This window comes from Phyllopteryx taeniolatus, chromosome 15 (assembly GCF_024500385.1).
Source record: "Phyllopteryx taeniolatus isolate TA_2022b chromosome 15, UOR_Ptae_1.2, whole genome shotgun sequence".
NCBI classification, from domain to species: domain Eukaryota; kingdom Metazoa; phylum Chordata; class Actinopteri; order Syngnathiformes; family Syngnathidae; genus Phyllopteryx; species Phyllopteryx taeniolatus.
The window spans coordinates 8,619,211-8,636,943 of record NC_084516.1 but is presented as its reverse complement, the minus strand read 5'-3'; the positions used below and the strand labels follow the sequence as shown (position 1 = coordinate 8,636,943).

The 17,733-nt window shown below is 38.9% G+C and overlaps 1 protein-coding gene across 3 annotated transcripts in view; it reads right to left on the bottom strand.

Annotated features, from left to right (window-relative positions):
• LOC133465009 (matrix metalloproteinase-17-like) overlaps positions 1-17,733 on the bottom strand; it is a 120,806-nt gene that overhangs the window by 6,183 nt on the left and 96,890 nt on the right. For all 3 annotated transcript variants that reach the window (XM_061747311.1, XM_061747309.1, XM_061747308.1), the window contains exons 4-8: positions 17,243-17,529; positions 7,120-7,296; positions 5,389-5,491; positions 2,005-2,087; positions 379-531 (exon numbers count right to left, since the gene is read on the bottom strand). In XM_061747311.1, the coding sequence (XP_061603295.1) occupies positions 379-531; positions 2,005-2,087; positions 5,389-5,491; positions 7,120-7,296; positions 17,243-17,529 (803 nt within the window). The remainder of the gene's footprint in view (positions 1-378; positions 532-2,004; positions 2,088-5,388; positions 5,492-7,119; positions 7,297-17,242; positions 17,530-17,733) is intronic.

Genomic DNA, 17,733 nt, shown 5'->3' with positions numbered 1-17,733 from the left:
TCTGCCATGTTTCTAATAAACTTTTTTGGGGGGTTTTGTTTACAATATAAAAGTCATCACCCTTAAATTGAAGGGTTTGTATGTGACACTCCTCCAGGAAGTTATGGCGAAACAGTGTGCAGTGGAAATAGACAATTGGAAATTCAACCAGAAGTTTGAGTGGTTAGTGCTTAACCTACATTTATACTTGTATGACTGTTAGGAACGTTAAAATGTTACTTGAAACATTGGATTAACAGTTCAACATTTTTACTAACCGCTGATCTTTCATGCCGCCCACAAAACAATCCAAATGGGAAAATTAGTAGACGTGCTCCTCCACACAACCCGACAAACGTTAAAACCCAATTTCCCAGAAACAACTATTCAGTGCCGCACCTTTAAAAAAAACTATTTTGTGATCGCCGGGCCTCTCATACACGGCGTCCACGCTGTCGACGTTGGGGGGAAGGCCTCTCCAGAATCGATGGATGTGAGCCGGACGGAGAGACACCAGGTTCTTCTCTCGTGTTAGTCGCCAGAAGTACTTTCCTATGACCAAAAGTGACAGAATTAGTCAGCGTTTGGAACTTCACAGTATGATGGACCATCATGTTACATTTTCGAGTGCTTTATTGTGTTGGTATTATTATTACGTGTCTGGTTGGGATCTCAATCGAAACAGCCATATCAGATGTCAATACAGACTGTCCGGTGTCTAAGTAGGCGCAGTTACGCGTGAGTTGAGCGTTTGACTATCACTGCTGCATGTCTAACCGACAAACTGAATATTTTTTTTACATTGTAGCCAAATTGGCTGCTCTGCACAAAGAGCAAAAATTGCATTGATCGTCGTTATCTTGATTTGTAATGGGAATTATATTATTCACTCTATCACTCATTTTATTATTCTATTTGCTGCATTTGTTGTCCTTTGACAATGTTTTAACATTAGTGTTGTTCCAACCTCAAGGTTCACAAGGTTACAGAGACACAAAACTGTCCTCTGTTCTAGCCGTGACATCCACAAGGCCATATACACGTGTCTAGTTGTTATGCTAACACAGCTTTAATGAAGGTTTGTTTTGACGCATACAAAAGTGATATACTTCACGTGGCCTTCATGTAATAACTGCATCTTTAGTACATCACAAAGGCTTGACATATAGACAACAGGGTTGTAAAACTCTCTAAATGGTTGCCCGTGAACTACAATTTCCATATCAGAAATTCCACTAAAACATAATCCTGCTATGTTTTTGGGTAAAATGTACATTTTTGATAGTCTAGAAAAAAAAAATGATTTGTTTTTAATTTAACTTACTGTGCTGGCTTTATTTTCCCAATTTATTTTGAAAATAAATGTCTGTTTTCTTATTGTGCTATTATTTTTTGGAGGGGATGATTAAACAGAGTGGGTCACATTGACCAACAAACATTGCTGTTAAGGAAACAAAAATAAAAATGGGGGCTTCAGTAAATATAACGAGTATCAAACATGGCATTAATTTAACAATATCGCAGAATCATTGTATTGTGATATTATGATTATCGTTAGCAAAATATTATATAATGCGCGTGATTCCAACTCCTAATTTGTGCTCAGTAACAGCATGTTGCATATTAATTAGCATTAGAGTAAACTTCAGTTAATAAATGCAGTATGACCTTATTAAACACATTCCGGAGCGCTATTTCGCAGCTATATTAGTCACACGACCTAATGAGCAAGAAAAGATACATTCTGCATTAACCAGATAATACGTCTAAAGCGAGGCTGCCTTGGGCCTGTTGGATCATTTTGTTTAGAGCGTAAAATTCAGTGATTTTGTGTGAGAAGCGCGCTGGGAGCAACACATCACTTGGCTTTCTATTGATCACTGGATCGCCCACAACCCTGTCTCTTCCTTTCAATTTATCTCCTTTCACATCTTTTTTTTTGTCTCTCTCTCTCAATCATCTGCAATCCTTCGGGCCCATTGCTCGGCTTGTCTTATACACACGCTCCTTAGAGGCTTTAAGTACCTTTAAAAAAGAAGGCCTCCCCTCGTATTTGGGCAACGGCATCAAAGTGACCGGCGCATCTGTCTGGGGAATCTCGCACCAACCTGTGCGAGATGGACAAGGGAGGAAGCAAATGTCAAAATAAATAATTAATTAATTAATAATTACAAAAGGGGGGCACAGAATAAATAGAAGCCACAATTTGATTCAAAATCAAATAATTCCAGTCACCCTGTCAGAAAGCTGTGCATGAGAGTGGATGTGTCTGCGTCAATTAAAAAGGCTAAGGGCGAGACGCTCTCACACTGACAAGCTCACACACCCCCCAGCGCATTTATCCACAGGGATAATAAGTGATTTCAAGTAGGGACGTGGTTGGCCTGCCAATGACGAAGCCATTAGACCTACAGGGCTGCCACTGTGGAGTGTTAGGTGCTCAGCTCTCCTATTATAAACAAAAATGTCCTTTCACAGCTCTGTTGCCACAACACTGCTGCCTAGTGGTCAAATATTGAGACCTTGGTCATGAAAGCGGCAGCTTTCCCTACCACAGGCAACATGGGAAAAAACTAATTATAGAGAGGAAACAGGATTTTCTCGTCTGATTATTTCCTAATGTTAATTCAAATGGAGTTGCATGGTTGTCAATGTACTGTCTCAGAGCTACAGCAGTACACATGCTGCACTCCAATCGAGTCGAATAACTTGAACAGGATTCATCCTGCTTTGGCTGCTCATTAACATATCAAAACGCAGGGGGTATGCACCGTGGCTGCTTGACAGCAACCCAAGGGATTATTGTTAGCGTGCTAAGAGGGTGCGATTTAGCTTGCCCGACTTGTGGGTTTTCTAACGAATACGAACAGGTCATATGCCTGTTTTGACCAATTAGTGTCCTGCACAAATTCACTGATCAAATGTATACCCTTCCAACTACTGGTCGACCTCACATTTATTCTGATTTTTATAGGACATAATGGAAATACAATTCATGTATTCCAGGGTCAAACTATGGATATATAAAACCTTTTTTAAAGGTGAAGTTCGCAGTTTCAAGAAACACACTTTTTTTTGTTTAAGTTCAAACTGGGGCAAGGTGGACGACTGGTTAGAGCGTCTGCCTTACAGTTCTGAGGATCGGGGTTCAATCCCCGGCCCCGCCTGTGTGGAGTTTGCATGTTCTCCCCGTGCCTGCGTGGGCTTTCTCCGGGCACTCCGGTTTTCACCCACATCCCAAAAACATGCGTGGTAGGTTGATTGAAGACTCTAAAATTGCCCGTAGGTGTGAATGTGAGTGCGGATGGTTGTTTGTTTGTATGTGCCCTGCGATTGGCTGGCAACCAGTTGAGGGTGTACCCCGCCTCCTGCCCGAAGATAGCTGGGATAGGCTCCAGCACTCCCGCGACCCTAGTGAGGACAAGCGGCTCAGAAAATGGATGGATGGATGGATGGATGTTCAAACTGTCTGTAAAACCTAATGGCAGAATATTATGCAAATGTGTGTTGAAAACTCCTCCCTCAGAGCCAATCAAAGACTTTAGAGACAGAAGTTGTCACCAAATATTCACTGATTGGGACCTGAAGCCACATTGCCTGGACAGAAGTCAGGCAAAAGTACCATTACACCATCAGTAACGCTGTTAACATTAATACGTAAAAGACAATGAAACACTCAGTCTTACCTTTAAACTAAAGGCAAAGGTGTAACACAGATGATGAAAATATATTTTTAAATGTCATAGACAAGTCTTAAAAAGCAAACCATGGTTATTAGTAAAATTAACTAAAAAAGTGACAATTATGTTGATGCTTTAATGAATTGGTGATGCTTGAGGTTTTACAAGTACAATTTTAACATTCTTAATGGTCATATAGTATAAATGTAAAAACAAGCAGACCACTTTTAACATTAATATGTAAAAAAAACAAACGACAAAAACCTCAGGCCTCTATTTTCATACATGGCGTATCTGTGGTGGAGCGTAAATTCCAGTGGTTTCTGATTTTTGTGCAAGCGCAAAGTTGCTGCATGTGTTTGCCAATTTGGCAGACCGTTCTGTGCCAAGCTGGGCGCACCGGCACACCGAGTATGTGTCCTTGGAAAAGCGCCCGGCGGAGTGACATTTTGGTGGCAGAGAGTCGCTCTAAACTTAAGCCCGCTCAGACCACATCTAAATCTTGGCGCAAGGTAGACCGCTGGAACGTGATTTTGGTCAATTTGATCAGGGCACAGGCAGACAGATACTGAGGTCCACGGACATATTTAAGTTGCCAGTGGTTATCACCAGCTCATTCTGTATTTATTAAGGGTACGCGAGTACATTATCTGTTGCCACACTGACCTAGAGCAGTGACAATCCTCTAATAACGCACAGATTAGAGGATCGGCCTCTTCATCACAGAGATGTCTTTGTCGAGACTGTCATCGCACCACATTTAAAGAAAATGAGAGGAACCGCTTTTATTGGCGGCGAATGAAGTCACCCCCACAGACACCCACAGTAGCGCACCATATTCAACCAGGTTGTTGTATTCTCAGGGCATTGAATCGATTGCAACTGGACAGTTCAGGTTGTCTTAGAGGATGTTTTATCTCTCATCTGAGCAGGCCTCATCAGTTAATGCAGCACAGGCAAGCTAGGACAGTTCGAGCCTGAGTGTTGGGGTGGAAACCTAAGTTAGGGGTCCGCTTCAGCCAATGATGGGTTCCCTCTTTTGGGATGCAAAACAACAGTTGTTGTTAATATATATTGGGGTGGCCAATGACAGGCATTTGGGCGGAATCAGCCTTGTTGATATTCCAATCAGTTGCAAAAATGGCTGTGGAGGCACCAGATTGTTTTGTTTGATATTTGTTAAAGCCTAAAATACTGAATCTCGACTTCATCTCTTCTATAACCATTCTTGGTTGGAGTGTTCCGATCAAATCAATGTCCTGAGAATTCTCACTTTCTTCTATTATTTATAGACTGGTCGTTTTTCTGAAATACATACTGTAAGTGTAGCAAAAAGGCCAAAGAAAAATCAAAAAGCTCCCATAGTTACTCCTTTGATGCTCAGCGGACTGAGGTCTGCTGATATATTGCTTAACACCGTGCTTTTATGCTTTCATGTTGAGCTGATGAGGATCATTTATTTCACCAAAAATGAACATGGCAGTTTCAGGACTTGAACTGAGCTTCTGTTCGTCTTTATACTTTCACACAGTTGGTATTCCCCCATCGGCCTTAGCACAGAGGGTGCTTGAAAGAGAATGGATCAGGAATATCAGGAGGGTGTATGTTTCCGAATGTCAGAAAAGTAAAGGGGGAAAAAAGAGGATTATTGATAAAAAGATCGAGAGGGGCATTTCATGTTGGACATCCATGAGGAGTTGCATTAAAGGCAGGTGGATCGTCTACTTACAAGACAGACGATCTGTTTTCCGGCAGGTCCAGCAGGACTGGAGGTTCTGCTGTCTGGGACGGGTTGCCAGGTTGAGTGGTGTGGGACACAGAGTCTCTGACACCTAAGAAGGACATACAGTTCAATAAAAATTGGGATTATTGATTTGAGAATTCACCACCCCTAAGTGAGTGTGTTGACACAACTACGGGAAGTAAAACTATTGAGTTGGTTTCACCTTTACAGCTGTAATAGCTTCTACTCTACAATCAACTACAAGTGTGTTTGTAGGAATTTTTCCATTTATCACTGATGTTGACTCGCTGCCTCTTTTCTAGTGTATCCCAAATGTATAATATGGGGTTGAGGTCAGGACTTTCATGCTTTTGCCCAGCAAACTCAACCAAGCATGCCTTTATGCTGCAGTCACGCTGGAACAGAAAACAGCATTCCTTGAATTGATACCATGAAATAGTAATGCTATGATAATAATAGGATTAAGATTGAGTCACTCTAATTGAATCCCTAATTGATATAGGTGTTGATCTATATTATATTGATTTATTAATTGATTAAGAGGTATAACCCAATTAGGATTGGGCATAATTGAATTCAGTCAAATGTGTGTAATGTTGATGAACGCAAGAGACAAAATGGAGTTCACTACTTGGGTGCAACCAGCAGATGCACTGTTGATTCTGTGTCAACTAGTTTATAATCAATCAATCAATCAATCAATCAACCACACTTTTTTATATATAGCACCTTTCATACTGAAAAAGCAACACAGAGTGCTTCACAAAAACAGATAATAAAAGACACTGGAAACACTGGGACAAAAATGTAAAATAACATAAAAAGCAAAGTTTGACTATTTTATATTTTTATATCCAGAACACTCAAAGAGAGATTCACCCATCAGTTTAATATATATATACAAAACAACAACAATTAATTGATTGCCATTTACCCAAATGGTCATTCAAGGAAATTTAGTAAATCTCTAGTCCCAGTACTTTTGTCAATGTAGTGTGTACCCTCCTTTTTGCAATTCAATCTCTTTCCCCTATTGATTTAAATGACATCAGTTTTTGTTGTTATTACATGATTGACACATTTAAACCATATTTACAGTAATTGTCTCTGCCTTCGCTAAAGTTTAGATATACAGTTTTGAACTGCACTTGGATGACGTTAAGCTTGAATTGATAAGGTACTGTATATCCGATCTGTGCGTTTATGCTCTACTTCCTGTTGACAGATATCTGATATCAGATTTCATCCACACTTGGAAGGGGTATGATTGCCATCTGAATGAAGCCGATTCCATGATTTATTTTTTTACGCTGCCGTGACACATATTTAAATTGTGCCACTTGAAAGCGTAGAATCCAGCCAAAAAAAAGATCAGATAATACTTAATAATATTAGCAATGGTAATTAGTATTCCGTGTCATTCTTTGAATAAAAAGACTATTAAGTGGAAAACTAACTGATTTGTTCTCTCATATTACAGCATTGTGTGAGCTCGGATTAAAATTCAGTTCTTTCCATCGTCTTCCCTCACAGTGCCTCAGTTCGCAAACTCCATTTCGTTTTCACCTCCATTACCATCATTCTGTCCCCTCTGCGCCGCACTCTATCAGCAAATAGTGTGATAAGGTCAAACGCCCAAAAGACACCCAATTTACTGCATCCATGTTTTCATTAATCAATAGGTTTTCACTATTCAGCTCAGTCTTTTTCACATACCATAGAGCTGCCAGACGCGGACCTTGTCTTCATAGGGTAAGTCGTACTTGAGTGGGTCTCCGACAGGACCCTGGTAGTACGGTCTCATGATGGACTCCATGGCTGAGGTGTGTACCAGGCCGATGGCGTGACCAAACTCATGGACGGCGACTGCAAACAGGTCCATCCCGTGAGAGTCTGAAGATGACACAAGCAAAACGATTGCAATGACAGTATTCACACAACATACAGTATTCAGTCATTAATGGGTGTGTGCATTAACCCCAGAATTTGTCCAATTTTGAGTTCAAACAAAATTTTGGGGAAAAAAATACGCCTCAAAATTCAGACTAAATTTAGACTTTACCTCAGTTAGCATTTAATGGATTAGCCTTTTTGTCTTTTGTGGTATTCCCACAGAAAGGTACCAGTGATCCAATATACTGTAAATTCTAAACACAAATTAACTTTACAGCATAATGGCTACTGACTACCATTAAAATGATCAGAGAATCAAGCTCAAAATATATCACCCATCCATCCATCCATCCATCCATTTTCTATACCGATTGTCCTCATCATGGGTGAGCCTATCCCAGCTGACTTTGGACAAGAGAGCCAGCCATTCACAAGACCACCCTTTACACTCACAATCCAACTTCTAAGGCAATTTAGAGTCTTCAGTGCACCTAACATGTTTTGTTTCCAATGTGGGAGGAAGCTGGAGTATGCGGAGAAAACCAACGCAAGCACGCAGAGAACATGCAAACAGGAGGTCCTGAGAATCGAGATTAGAACGTAGGATATCTCAACTGAAAGGCAGACGTCCCAACCACTTTTCCACCCTGCTGGCCACATACTACCATACAAAACACCAATGGGTAAACTCATTTTAGTTTTGTCATACAGTGGTTAAATTGTGAAGAAGGTTTCATGCTGGTGACAGCTTGAACATACTAGCAATCCATTCTTTTAGGTTATGGAAAACGCTGTTTTGAAATTAGAGCTACTGTACTCAGAAGTCTACCCCACTAGTTAGACTTTGGAGGTTCCACTACATATACAGTATACTTTATGCATATATGATGATAAGGAGGTCTATTATATTTAATGTTAGCAGAGGGGCCAATTTCTCCTTTACCTTTGTGACTTTTGTAGAACTAATACAACGACTGTTTGCATGTTTATGCCCTGTTACAAGTGAAGTCTATAGGTTGAGAGGCATGGGGGACGGCCTCGGTGACTGGGAGTGCTGTCGGCCATGTGGTGGAGTGAGATAACTATGGTAATACTGCCAGAGCCCCCGGGCTGCCAATCAAAAGCAAAGTGTAGGGAGACATCTAAAAAAAGGCTGCAGGCGATTAAAGTGCATTTCCCCATAATGCTCAAATATATAAAAAAGGGAAGGCGTCAAAAACCTCCTTCTCAGGCTCAACTTAACAAGACAATACCTCTGTCTACAGATTTAGATTTGCAGAAATGTGAGCATTAGCCTGCTCGTTCTGTGGATATTCTCTGTTTTGTGCTCAAGGACAAATATGAAACCTGAACCTGCTGTGAGAACACCAGGGATCCAAAGATGCTGAATTCTAGAAGCCAAGTCTCATCCACAAGAGTACACAGAGGCGGGAGGACAACAGTGGATGGAGAGGAAGCCAACACAACACAAAGCAGGAATAATGTTGTCATATTCCCAGTCCTCCCAAGGTTGGGAAACAATCCTATGTGTACAGATGAAGTGAAATACAATAGCAGCTAATTCAGAAAAAAGGTTACAGTCACAAGCCAAACAATATCACTGAATCACACAGCTATATTATGCATGCACCAATCTAATGAAGCTTTTGAAGGTCAGATACGTTATTGAGAAAAGTAATTACAGCAATGCATAGTAAACACACTGTGTAAACTTTGGATTTAGTACAGAATGCTATAAAACATACAGTAGCCTGCAGCCCAGATGGCTAGTTTAATGAGATTGTGGCGTAGCAAGCGCTGGATAGAAATAAGGAGGCCAACTAACCCACGGCTATCCTCTTGGATGGGATTTGATTCTTGTACCATTGTGACATTCAAACACTTTCCTGGTACTGACTCCAACAACTATGTGGGATTGGAGTGGAACCTCCAACATCCCAGAAGTGGGACAATTTAGAACTCAAGCAAAAATTGTTTTGGGGGGGGAAACATCCTTCAATATCCTATTCATCCTCCAGGCTGAATAGTTAAAAAATCCCATTATCATGCAGGAATTCTAACACTAAGTCAACGTACCTGATCACTTGATAAAAAGATTAATACATGGTTTGCTTTTTCTACAGCGTTTTGTATCTCAACTTATTGCAAAAAAAGTCCACCCAAGGGATGTTAAGAAAATGTCTAAGGTTACATAAAGTAAGCACATTCGCTCACTGTAAATTTATTGTCACTCCCAGTTGAAGATTACTGTCAAACTAAATGCTGTCAACAACCACATAACCTTTCCTAGAGTCTGCTAGCTTAATGCTAACACATAATGTGAAATGCCATAGACGGGATAATGAATAACATAAGTGTTGAGGTGGTAAAACCCTTTAAGCAATGGATATTTGAACACAAACGGGGGAGCAACACATGTAGACATATAGTATAGCAATACTCACAGGCATACATACTTTATCCTTTGGCAAGAACGACTAATAATATTGCAGCTTACTGAGGAGCTGAGACTAGCTCCATGTACAGTACAACCGCATGTCTGTATTATATGTGGTAAAAACTGTTTAATTTCTTAACATTCTATTTATGTCATTAATGTATGTCTTTAAACTACAATATTATAGCGTGCTATATTTTCTTACTAAATCCCATTACAAACATTATGGTTGCCTTTTTGGGCGGATTCTGGAACGGATTATTGGCATTTCCATTCATTTCAAAGGGGAAAGAGGATTTGAGATACAAGCGGTCTGAGTTACGAGCATGGTTACGAAATAAATTCAACTCGTATCTCAAGGCACCACAGTAACTGGTTAACTTTTGGGGTGGCACGGTTTGTTAGTGGTCAGTACGTCTCCCCCGCAGTAGGAATTCATTCATTAGATTATTCAGTCATCCATTGAATCTAAAAAAAAATATTTGTTTGTTAATGTTCTCTATTCATCCAGAACATTTTGTCAAATGCTCATCTCAAGTTAAAATGTGACATCAAGATCACTAATGCAGATGTAAGGTTTTATGATGGTGACTGTAGTGGGTAATCCTTTTCTGTGGGGAAAAAAATTCCGAAATGCAAACCTGGAACCAATCGTGTTCAACCTGAAAGGTTTCACTGTGCATAGTTGGAAATGCATTGACACTATTTGAGGGAGCGGATAAAAATGAATTAGAGACAAACACCTGATTTCATCAGTTCATCGGCATGGTTGATACAAGAATATTAAAACTAAACCGAAGATTGGGACACAGCAGCACTTCCACCAGCTTCAATCTAGTGAAAACTAAAAGGCTAGGAACTACTGTAGAGATGAAACAAAACAAAAAAGATGAGCATGGTTGCTGGCAAACACAATTATAGAACAGGAAAATGTGAAATTCTCATTTCACAGTAACGCGAGTTGGCAGCTTCAAATGGAGTCGTGCCAGTTAATATAATAGAATCCATTAACTTGGAGACAAAAAAATTATTTGTGATTGAAAAATAAATAGCATTTACATTGGTTGGGTTGCTTCTTTATGAAAAAATTTCCTATGTGGAATTTTTGTATTTATTGGTATTATTGACTGGTGATTTTTAAATAACATTTTACAGTGGCATGGTGCAGCTAACCAGCTAACTATCTAGATTATAGAATAAAACTGGACTGGTCAAATAGATTTCTGTTTTGTTTCATATTGCAGCTTTAGTCCCCTAATTTTCTGACTGTTTTTGCAAGAACTTTATACACGTTCTTATCTTTCCATTTGTAAATCAAATACCAATATTTGCTGAACAAGAAATTTGTCAGGCTTTGTTGTGATAACACATTCTTTGTCACAGCGATTATCTTTTTCATCTTCCCGGTCAGGGGATTTCTACAGTAGAAAATACTAGAAGAAGCCAGTGTGCCTTTGCTCTGGCTGCAGAACAAAACAAAAGTCATGGCACAACAGGGGCCTTGTTTATCTCAGACATGCTTAGTTTGCAACAAAGACAGTATGTAATTTAGATATGTCAGCCCCAACAGCATCGGTGGCTAAATGTGGGAGAGAAAGACAGAAGAGGGGTTAAAAAAAGAGGTAATTTGCGCAAAAAAAACCACAAAAAAAAAAAAACTACATTCTTTTTTAGTGAGCTTCACACTTTTGGAAATAATACTTGCAACTTTGCAATTTACATTTGCTCAGAGTGCTCTTATCAGTATTATTTGCTGTTTGCAAATAATAAATCCACTACCCCTCTACCGCATAAAGGTAAACAGATAAGGTAGCTGCTACCTAGGGAATATACTGAACATAATGAGATAGATAAAGGTTTGCAATTGTCAGATGCCCAACACAGCTCATGAAAGTTGTTGGAAATGCAAATAAGGAAGGGTTTATTATCTTGATTAGCATATAATCATTACATACGAATATGCCAAATTTGGGGGATTAGTTTGCAACTGTAAAGCAGATTTATTCAATAAGTGTATTCAAACAAGTCATTTTATTCCCTCCACCAAGTGTGAAAGCATGAAGAACATAAGCATAGTTTTGATTACCCGGAGAGGATTTATTCAGAGGTTTTGCAGTTACAGTCAACTCGCATTGGGGACAAGTGGCGCAGCGCCCAACCAGAACCAGCAAATGGAGCATGACCTACCGAACAGCATGTTCGACAGCATTGATTTCCTTTTTGATCCGATCCTGAGTAAACTTCAAGCTTGTATCAGTGATACCGTTTTAACGTGTCTGGTACAGCTTAAAAAAAAAAAAAACAAGAAAAAGTTTTGTATTTCAAATCATAGCTTCATAAAGAATACAAGGCATCAGAGTAATTTATTTATCTATTATTATTACAATAACTATTGTTATAATTTATTTACTTTAAACCTGGAAGTATATTCAGGTCAGAGACTTTCTGTTGTATAATACTGGGTGACTCAAATTGAAATTACCAGTAAATAACTAACAGTTAAAGCAAATTAGACTGACTGCAAAGATTTACATACAGTAATCCCTCGCTATATCATGATTCAATTATTACGTATCCACTGCTTCACGAATTCTTTTTTATTGATCAGTGTAGTAGAGTTACTCACGTGCACATCTCTGGTCCATTTAGCATTATTGGCTATTTGAGGGTGTGGATGGCGACTTCAAGTGGAGAAATATAATACCTGCCCCCCTCTGAAGTATCACTTAATGACATCGGATTGCATATATGAAACTTTTAAATTTATATAAGCGATACAATAAATAATTGGTCGCTAATAAAGTCTTGAGGAAAGCTTACCTGAATGAATCTTTTAAATCTTTTATTATTATTTTTTGCCTACGTGAGATTATCCCAGTGATACACATTTAATAATTATTATTACCAAAAGATGAGCCCATGTAACTATTTGTTCAAGCATTTATTCATTTCCTTACTTATTTCATAACAGTATCTATTAATTTGAACAACTCCAATAGTAAAAAGTGCTGAGTGCCACTGAAAGCTTTCCCTCTCTGTACCTGGATAACGCTAGGAACGTCTCTCTTAACCTTCTCCTCTTCTGTCTGCCTTATTACAAATGCCTTGTATTCTGCGTTGTTTTGGTTTGTTTTGTTGCCACAACTATCTACAAACATCGCAAAGCGTGTCTTGGTTGTTTGTGGACCTGTATATACAGTAGCGCCACACATGACTCCTCCTTATGGTCTGCCATAATGCCATAGTAGAGTCAGACTCAGACTGAGTGACATTATTTAGACATGATCTCAATAGTTAAGTTACTTCCCACTGTGTTCCTGTTAATGATACAGAGTACATTAACTCAACTGAATGAAGTATCGAAAGTATCAAGAGTTTGATTTGAGGATTGATTTTAGAGCATAAAGATCTGGTATCGCAGGTGTCCAAATTTCAGTATCGAGCCACACGTCAGGATTTTCAAACAAGTCAAACGGATGCCTTGTTGGAGGTTTGTCCTCTACAGAGTGCTATTCTTATATGCTTTCATTCTGCGTCATGACCTAAATCCATGCTGCAACCCGTGAATATCCGTTCCACAGATAAACAGTGAACTGTGTAACTAATATCCTTTCAAGTGCTGTACAAAGAAATACATTTAAAACGCCATAATTAGTAAGGAGGATGAACAGATAGTTTCTGATTGTTAAATCCTTGGGGCAGACAGTCAGAAACTTTGAGAAGGTTTGCTAGGACACTTTCACGAAGGACTTATCTCCTTTTTGGAAATCACATTTTTCTATTGCATATGATCTGCCTTTACAATACAAGTCAAAGAGTTGGATTTCATGACAAAAAGAATGTTTGAAGCAGTCAACATGACACAATGGCCATTAGTGTCCCTACTGTAGATAAGATGTAGATGGTTACCGGTGAGACAGTATGTAATTTTCCTGTGATGCAAACCAAAAAATGTAAATAAATGACACATGGTACATGTGGTGCTCGGTTTATGATGGAGTTGCATTCCTAAAGAGATGTAACCTGATTTCAAGTCAGACTATGCACTGACTACGCTATCTCAGTAGTAAAGTCATTATTACAGTAAATATTTGTATTCAAATACTTTAAACACACAGCCATGAATGTAAAACAATCAAATGAAACACGTTAAGTAACCTTGAAACATTGGTACCTTCATAAACCAAGGACTACACTGTCTGATAGTACAGTTGACAGTACAGTACATGTATAACAATAAACAAAATTTTGTATACTTCTTACGTTAAGGGCATTAGGTTTAGTTCCACTTCAATTAACTCCATTGTAATGCCAAATAAGTCTGACAATTGTGACCAATTAATGGAAAGGAGTGTGTCTAGTTCCAGCCACCGCAACCGTACCCAAGTGTACCACTGTGGCCGGCATCCAACTGAAGGGGTGCTGTCAAGTGAGATGCTTCGAGTTGGATATTTTGGTGCCCTTTACAATGGAAACGCAATACAATTACATTCCACTAGCATGGGAACAGGATAGAATCAAACCAAAGAGAATCACATCTTCCGTATACAGTACCTGAATTGACATGTTTCATGCAGTCATCACAAGAAAAGGTCAAAAAAATAATAATTTCACGCAATTTGAGTAAAAGTGAAACCTTTAGCCAAAGCTGCAACAAAATTGTATGGGTACTTCCAATGCCCCACCTCCACAAAATATCTGTGAAATCGTTTTTGAGTTTTTCGTAACCATAAACTGACGAACACATGACAAAAAAAGAACCATCGTTTGCAGAGGTGATAAAAAAGTAGGAAACAAAGGGATCCTGGATAATCAACCTTATTTGACAGTCACTAAAATGGAGGAGACCACCTGAGTCAGTGACCCCAAAGGGGGCCTTTGAGACTTCCCCATTATACCCCAAAAATCTGAGCTTTCTCATTCATACTCATTGTATTAAGTCAGTAGATGTTATGCTGTTAAAAATTGAAATACATTTTAAGGGACTTACGATTGAACTGATGTGTGTATGCAAATGTTTGGCCACTTATAATAAGACCTCAGAGTTTCATTATTCTGCTATATTTTGATGATGATTGAGTGATTCACAACACCAAAGGCACTTCATAGTGATCTTGACACACCAAGTGCAAGACCTTGAAGAGATAATTATACTTTAGGACTTTGTAAGTTGATGACATCCATCTTTCCATTCATTTTCTGTACCACTTATCCTCGCGGTTACATTTAAGTAAACATTTAACTGGAATCATATTACCAGGTTGGCAAGAAAAAAAGAGATTTCTTTAAGAAGGGGATTGGGGCTTGCAGGCTACTTCTACTACTGGTTGGCACATGGCGCATCTCTGGCTCTCCACAGGGGGTTGAAGCAAAGCATAACATTTTGTAATATGTCATCCATCTTCATAGGGGCTTTAATTTGAGAAAAAATATCTAAGGGCCAACAGATGCTCAGTGGAATGCGAGCGTAATAATCATTTTGACAGCTACGGACAAACATTTTATGAAAATCTGAATATGGGTCTTATTTGATGGGAAGGCTGTTTCTCCCCAATCAGCTTCCCAATGGGTACACAATTCATCGACTCCAATTTAAAGGTGAAAGTAACTCAAATTGAGTGTATTAAGACCACTTCACCGTAAGTATCAGTTGAACTCGTAGGGATGCTTCTGTGTGAAAAAGGAAAAATGTTGACTGGCAAACCTGAAGAATACCATATACAGTGGTGCCTTGAAATATGAGATTAATTCATCCTGTGACAACGTTCATAACTCAAAACACTTGAATCTCAAATCATCTTTCCACATTGAAACGAATGGAAATTTCATTATTCCGTTCCAGCCTCCCCAGAAACCCAACAGAAAGAAATGTAATGTGTTTTTTAACAAGGAAAATAGCACTGTATAATATTGTATTTGATTAAAAAAACATATAGCAATAATGACATACTTAAATAGAATGTAAAGAATTAAACAGTTTTTGCATCAGGATTAATTCATTGCGGCTCCTTCTGACATGTGCCTCTTGGCCGCTGGCGGGCAGTGTAATGCAGTCATGCACATACAAATGAAGGAGTGTTTGACAACTTCTGCAAGTGACTTGGTGAGCTGCAGTCATATGTCATTTTTCGCAGATGATAAAGAACATGATTGTGAGTATTGTTATATTGTTTTTCTACATACATTAGAGCACTATTTGTGTTCAATTATCCTTTGCTTAAAGCGTTATAACATCGCCATATCGATGCTATTTGTTAGCCCATTTGTGGCGTTTAGCATTGTTTGTTAACATTAAGCTAAGCAGACTTTAGGCAATGCAATGTGGTTGTTTAAAATACACTACATGTAATTATCTTTGTTTTAATGTTTATTTTGACAGTAAACTGGGAGTGGCATTAAACAGCTTGAAGGCTTTTTTTTTTTTTTTTTTTTGAAGAGTTCCACACCATCGGCCAAACTGCTGCTTGTTGCGAAGCAAGTTGAGTTCACTGCTACCATACAGCACTCATATCTCAAATGTTTGCATGCAAATCAAAGCAAAAAAAAATCTAATCTGTTGAATGACAGCCTGTATCTTGAAAAACTCATAAGTGGAGTTACTCTCAGGCCACCGCTGAACTGTATTTAACCAAAAGAAAACATATATTAGCAATTGTTACGAGTAAAACAATTTATCTTGAAATGCAAAACGATGAGGGCTTCAAAACAGCCTTGCTTCATCTGTATTCAGCTGTCAAAGACCATTCATTGTGTTCAAATGCCCATTATTGATTGTTTTTAGCACAGAGCTTATACAACACAGAAAAACTTTTCATGAAATCTGACCTTTTAAACCTGATGGTTTATCAGTTAAACGTTAAGGAAGTAGTTCTTTAATTTGTCATTAGTTATTAATGATCAAAAAATCGCTGGCTATTCCTATAAAAAATATTTCTTAATAAGCCATAGTACTTTAATAGGACTGGTGAAATTTAATGTTTATAACATTTGAAGGAATTTAAGAGGAAATATTTCAGACCTCAATAATCTTGGGGGGTGGAGTCGACACTATTTTAGTCATAACTCTGCTCTACAGCCTGAGAAACTATTTAAATTTTAAATTCACATTATAATGACAAACCAATATTAACTAAAGAGAATGGAACATGAAGGAGCCTGAAGGGAATGCCTGAATCCTTAATGAAGCCAGTTCTAGTTTTGGCTAGAGAACCTTTAAGTCACTACGGAACTGTGAAAGTCTACTAAAAGGGCCTCATCATACTTTATACATAAACACATAGACAAAAAAGAGGTACCCGACATATTAAGAAAGAAAACCCCATAAAGGTCACTGATATAGCAGCACATAAAAAAAACAAAAAACAAACAACAAAATACCGCAATGCCTGATTTTCATTAAGTAGTTTCTTTCTTTCTTTTTTTTTTACTTTTGTAATTTTCAAGTTAGTCAATGACCATTCTTGGCCACATGTATAGGAACAGGCGAGTAGAAAGAACGTCCCGCCCTACCTGGTGATCTGAAGGTCCAAGCCTCGTCGTCGTCGAAGTGCGTATCCCCAGCGGTGAACCTCTCTCCAGGGAAAAAAGCATGGGCCACTGTGCCTCCGGGCCCGTCAAAGGGATATCCATCATTGTGGTCGGCCTTAGTGAAGTCGATCTGAATGTCGGCGTCGTTTCCTGCCACCTCGTGGAAGTTGAGAGGTGCGATGTCACTCCAGACTTTCAAGGCGTAATACATGAGGGCTCGAACGGTGTCCCTGCCCAGTAAAGCCGAGTCCTTTGGGAATGTCCTCACTCTGGGATGAGAAAAACAGAGAGGAGTACAGTATTTGAATGAAACTTAATGGATGGAAGTCACATCCAGAAAGATTCTTAAACGTTAAATAATGGAAACTCATTTATTGTGCAGTAGTGCAAATGTCATTTTCCATGTCCCAATAGACCTCCGCAGATGAGGATATCAAAGTTTGAATAGCGACTTTCACCCTAGGTATATGTCA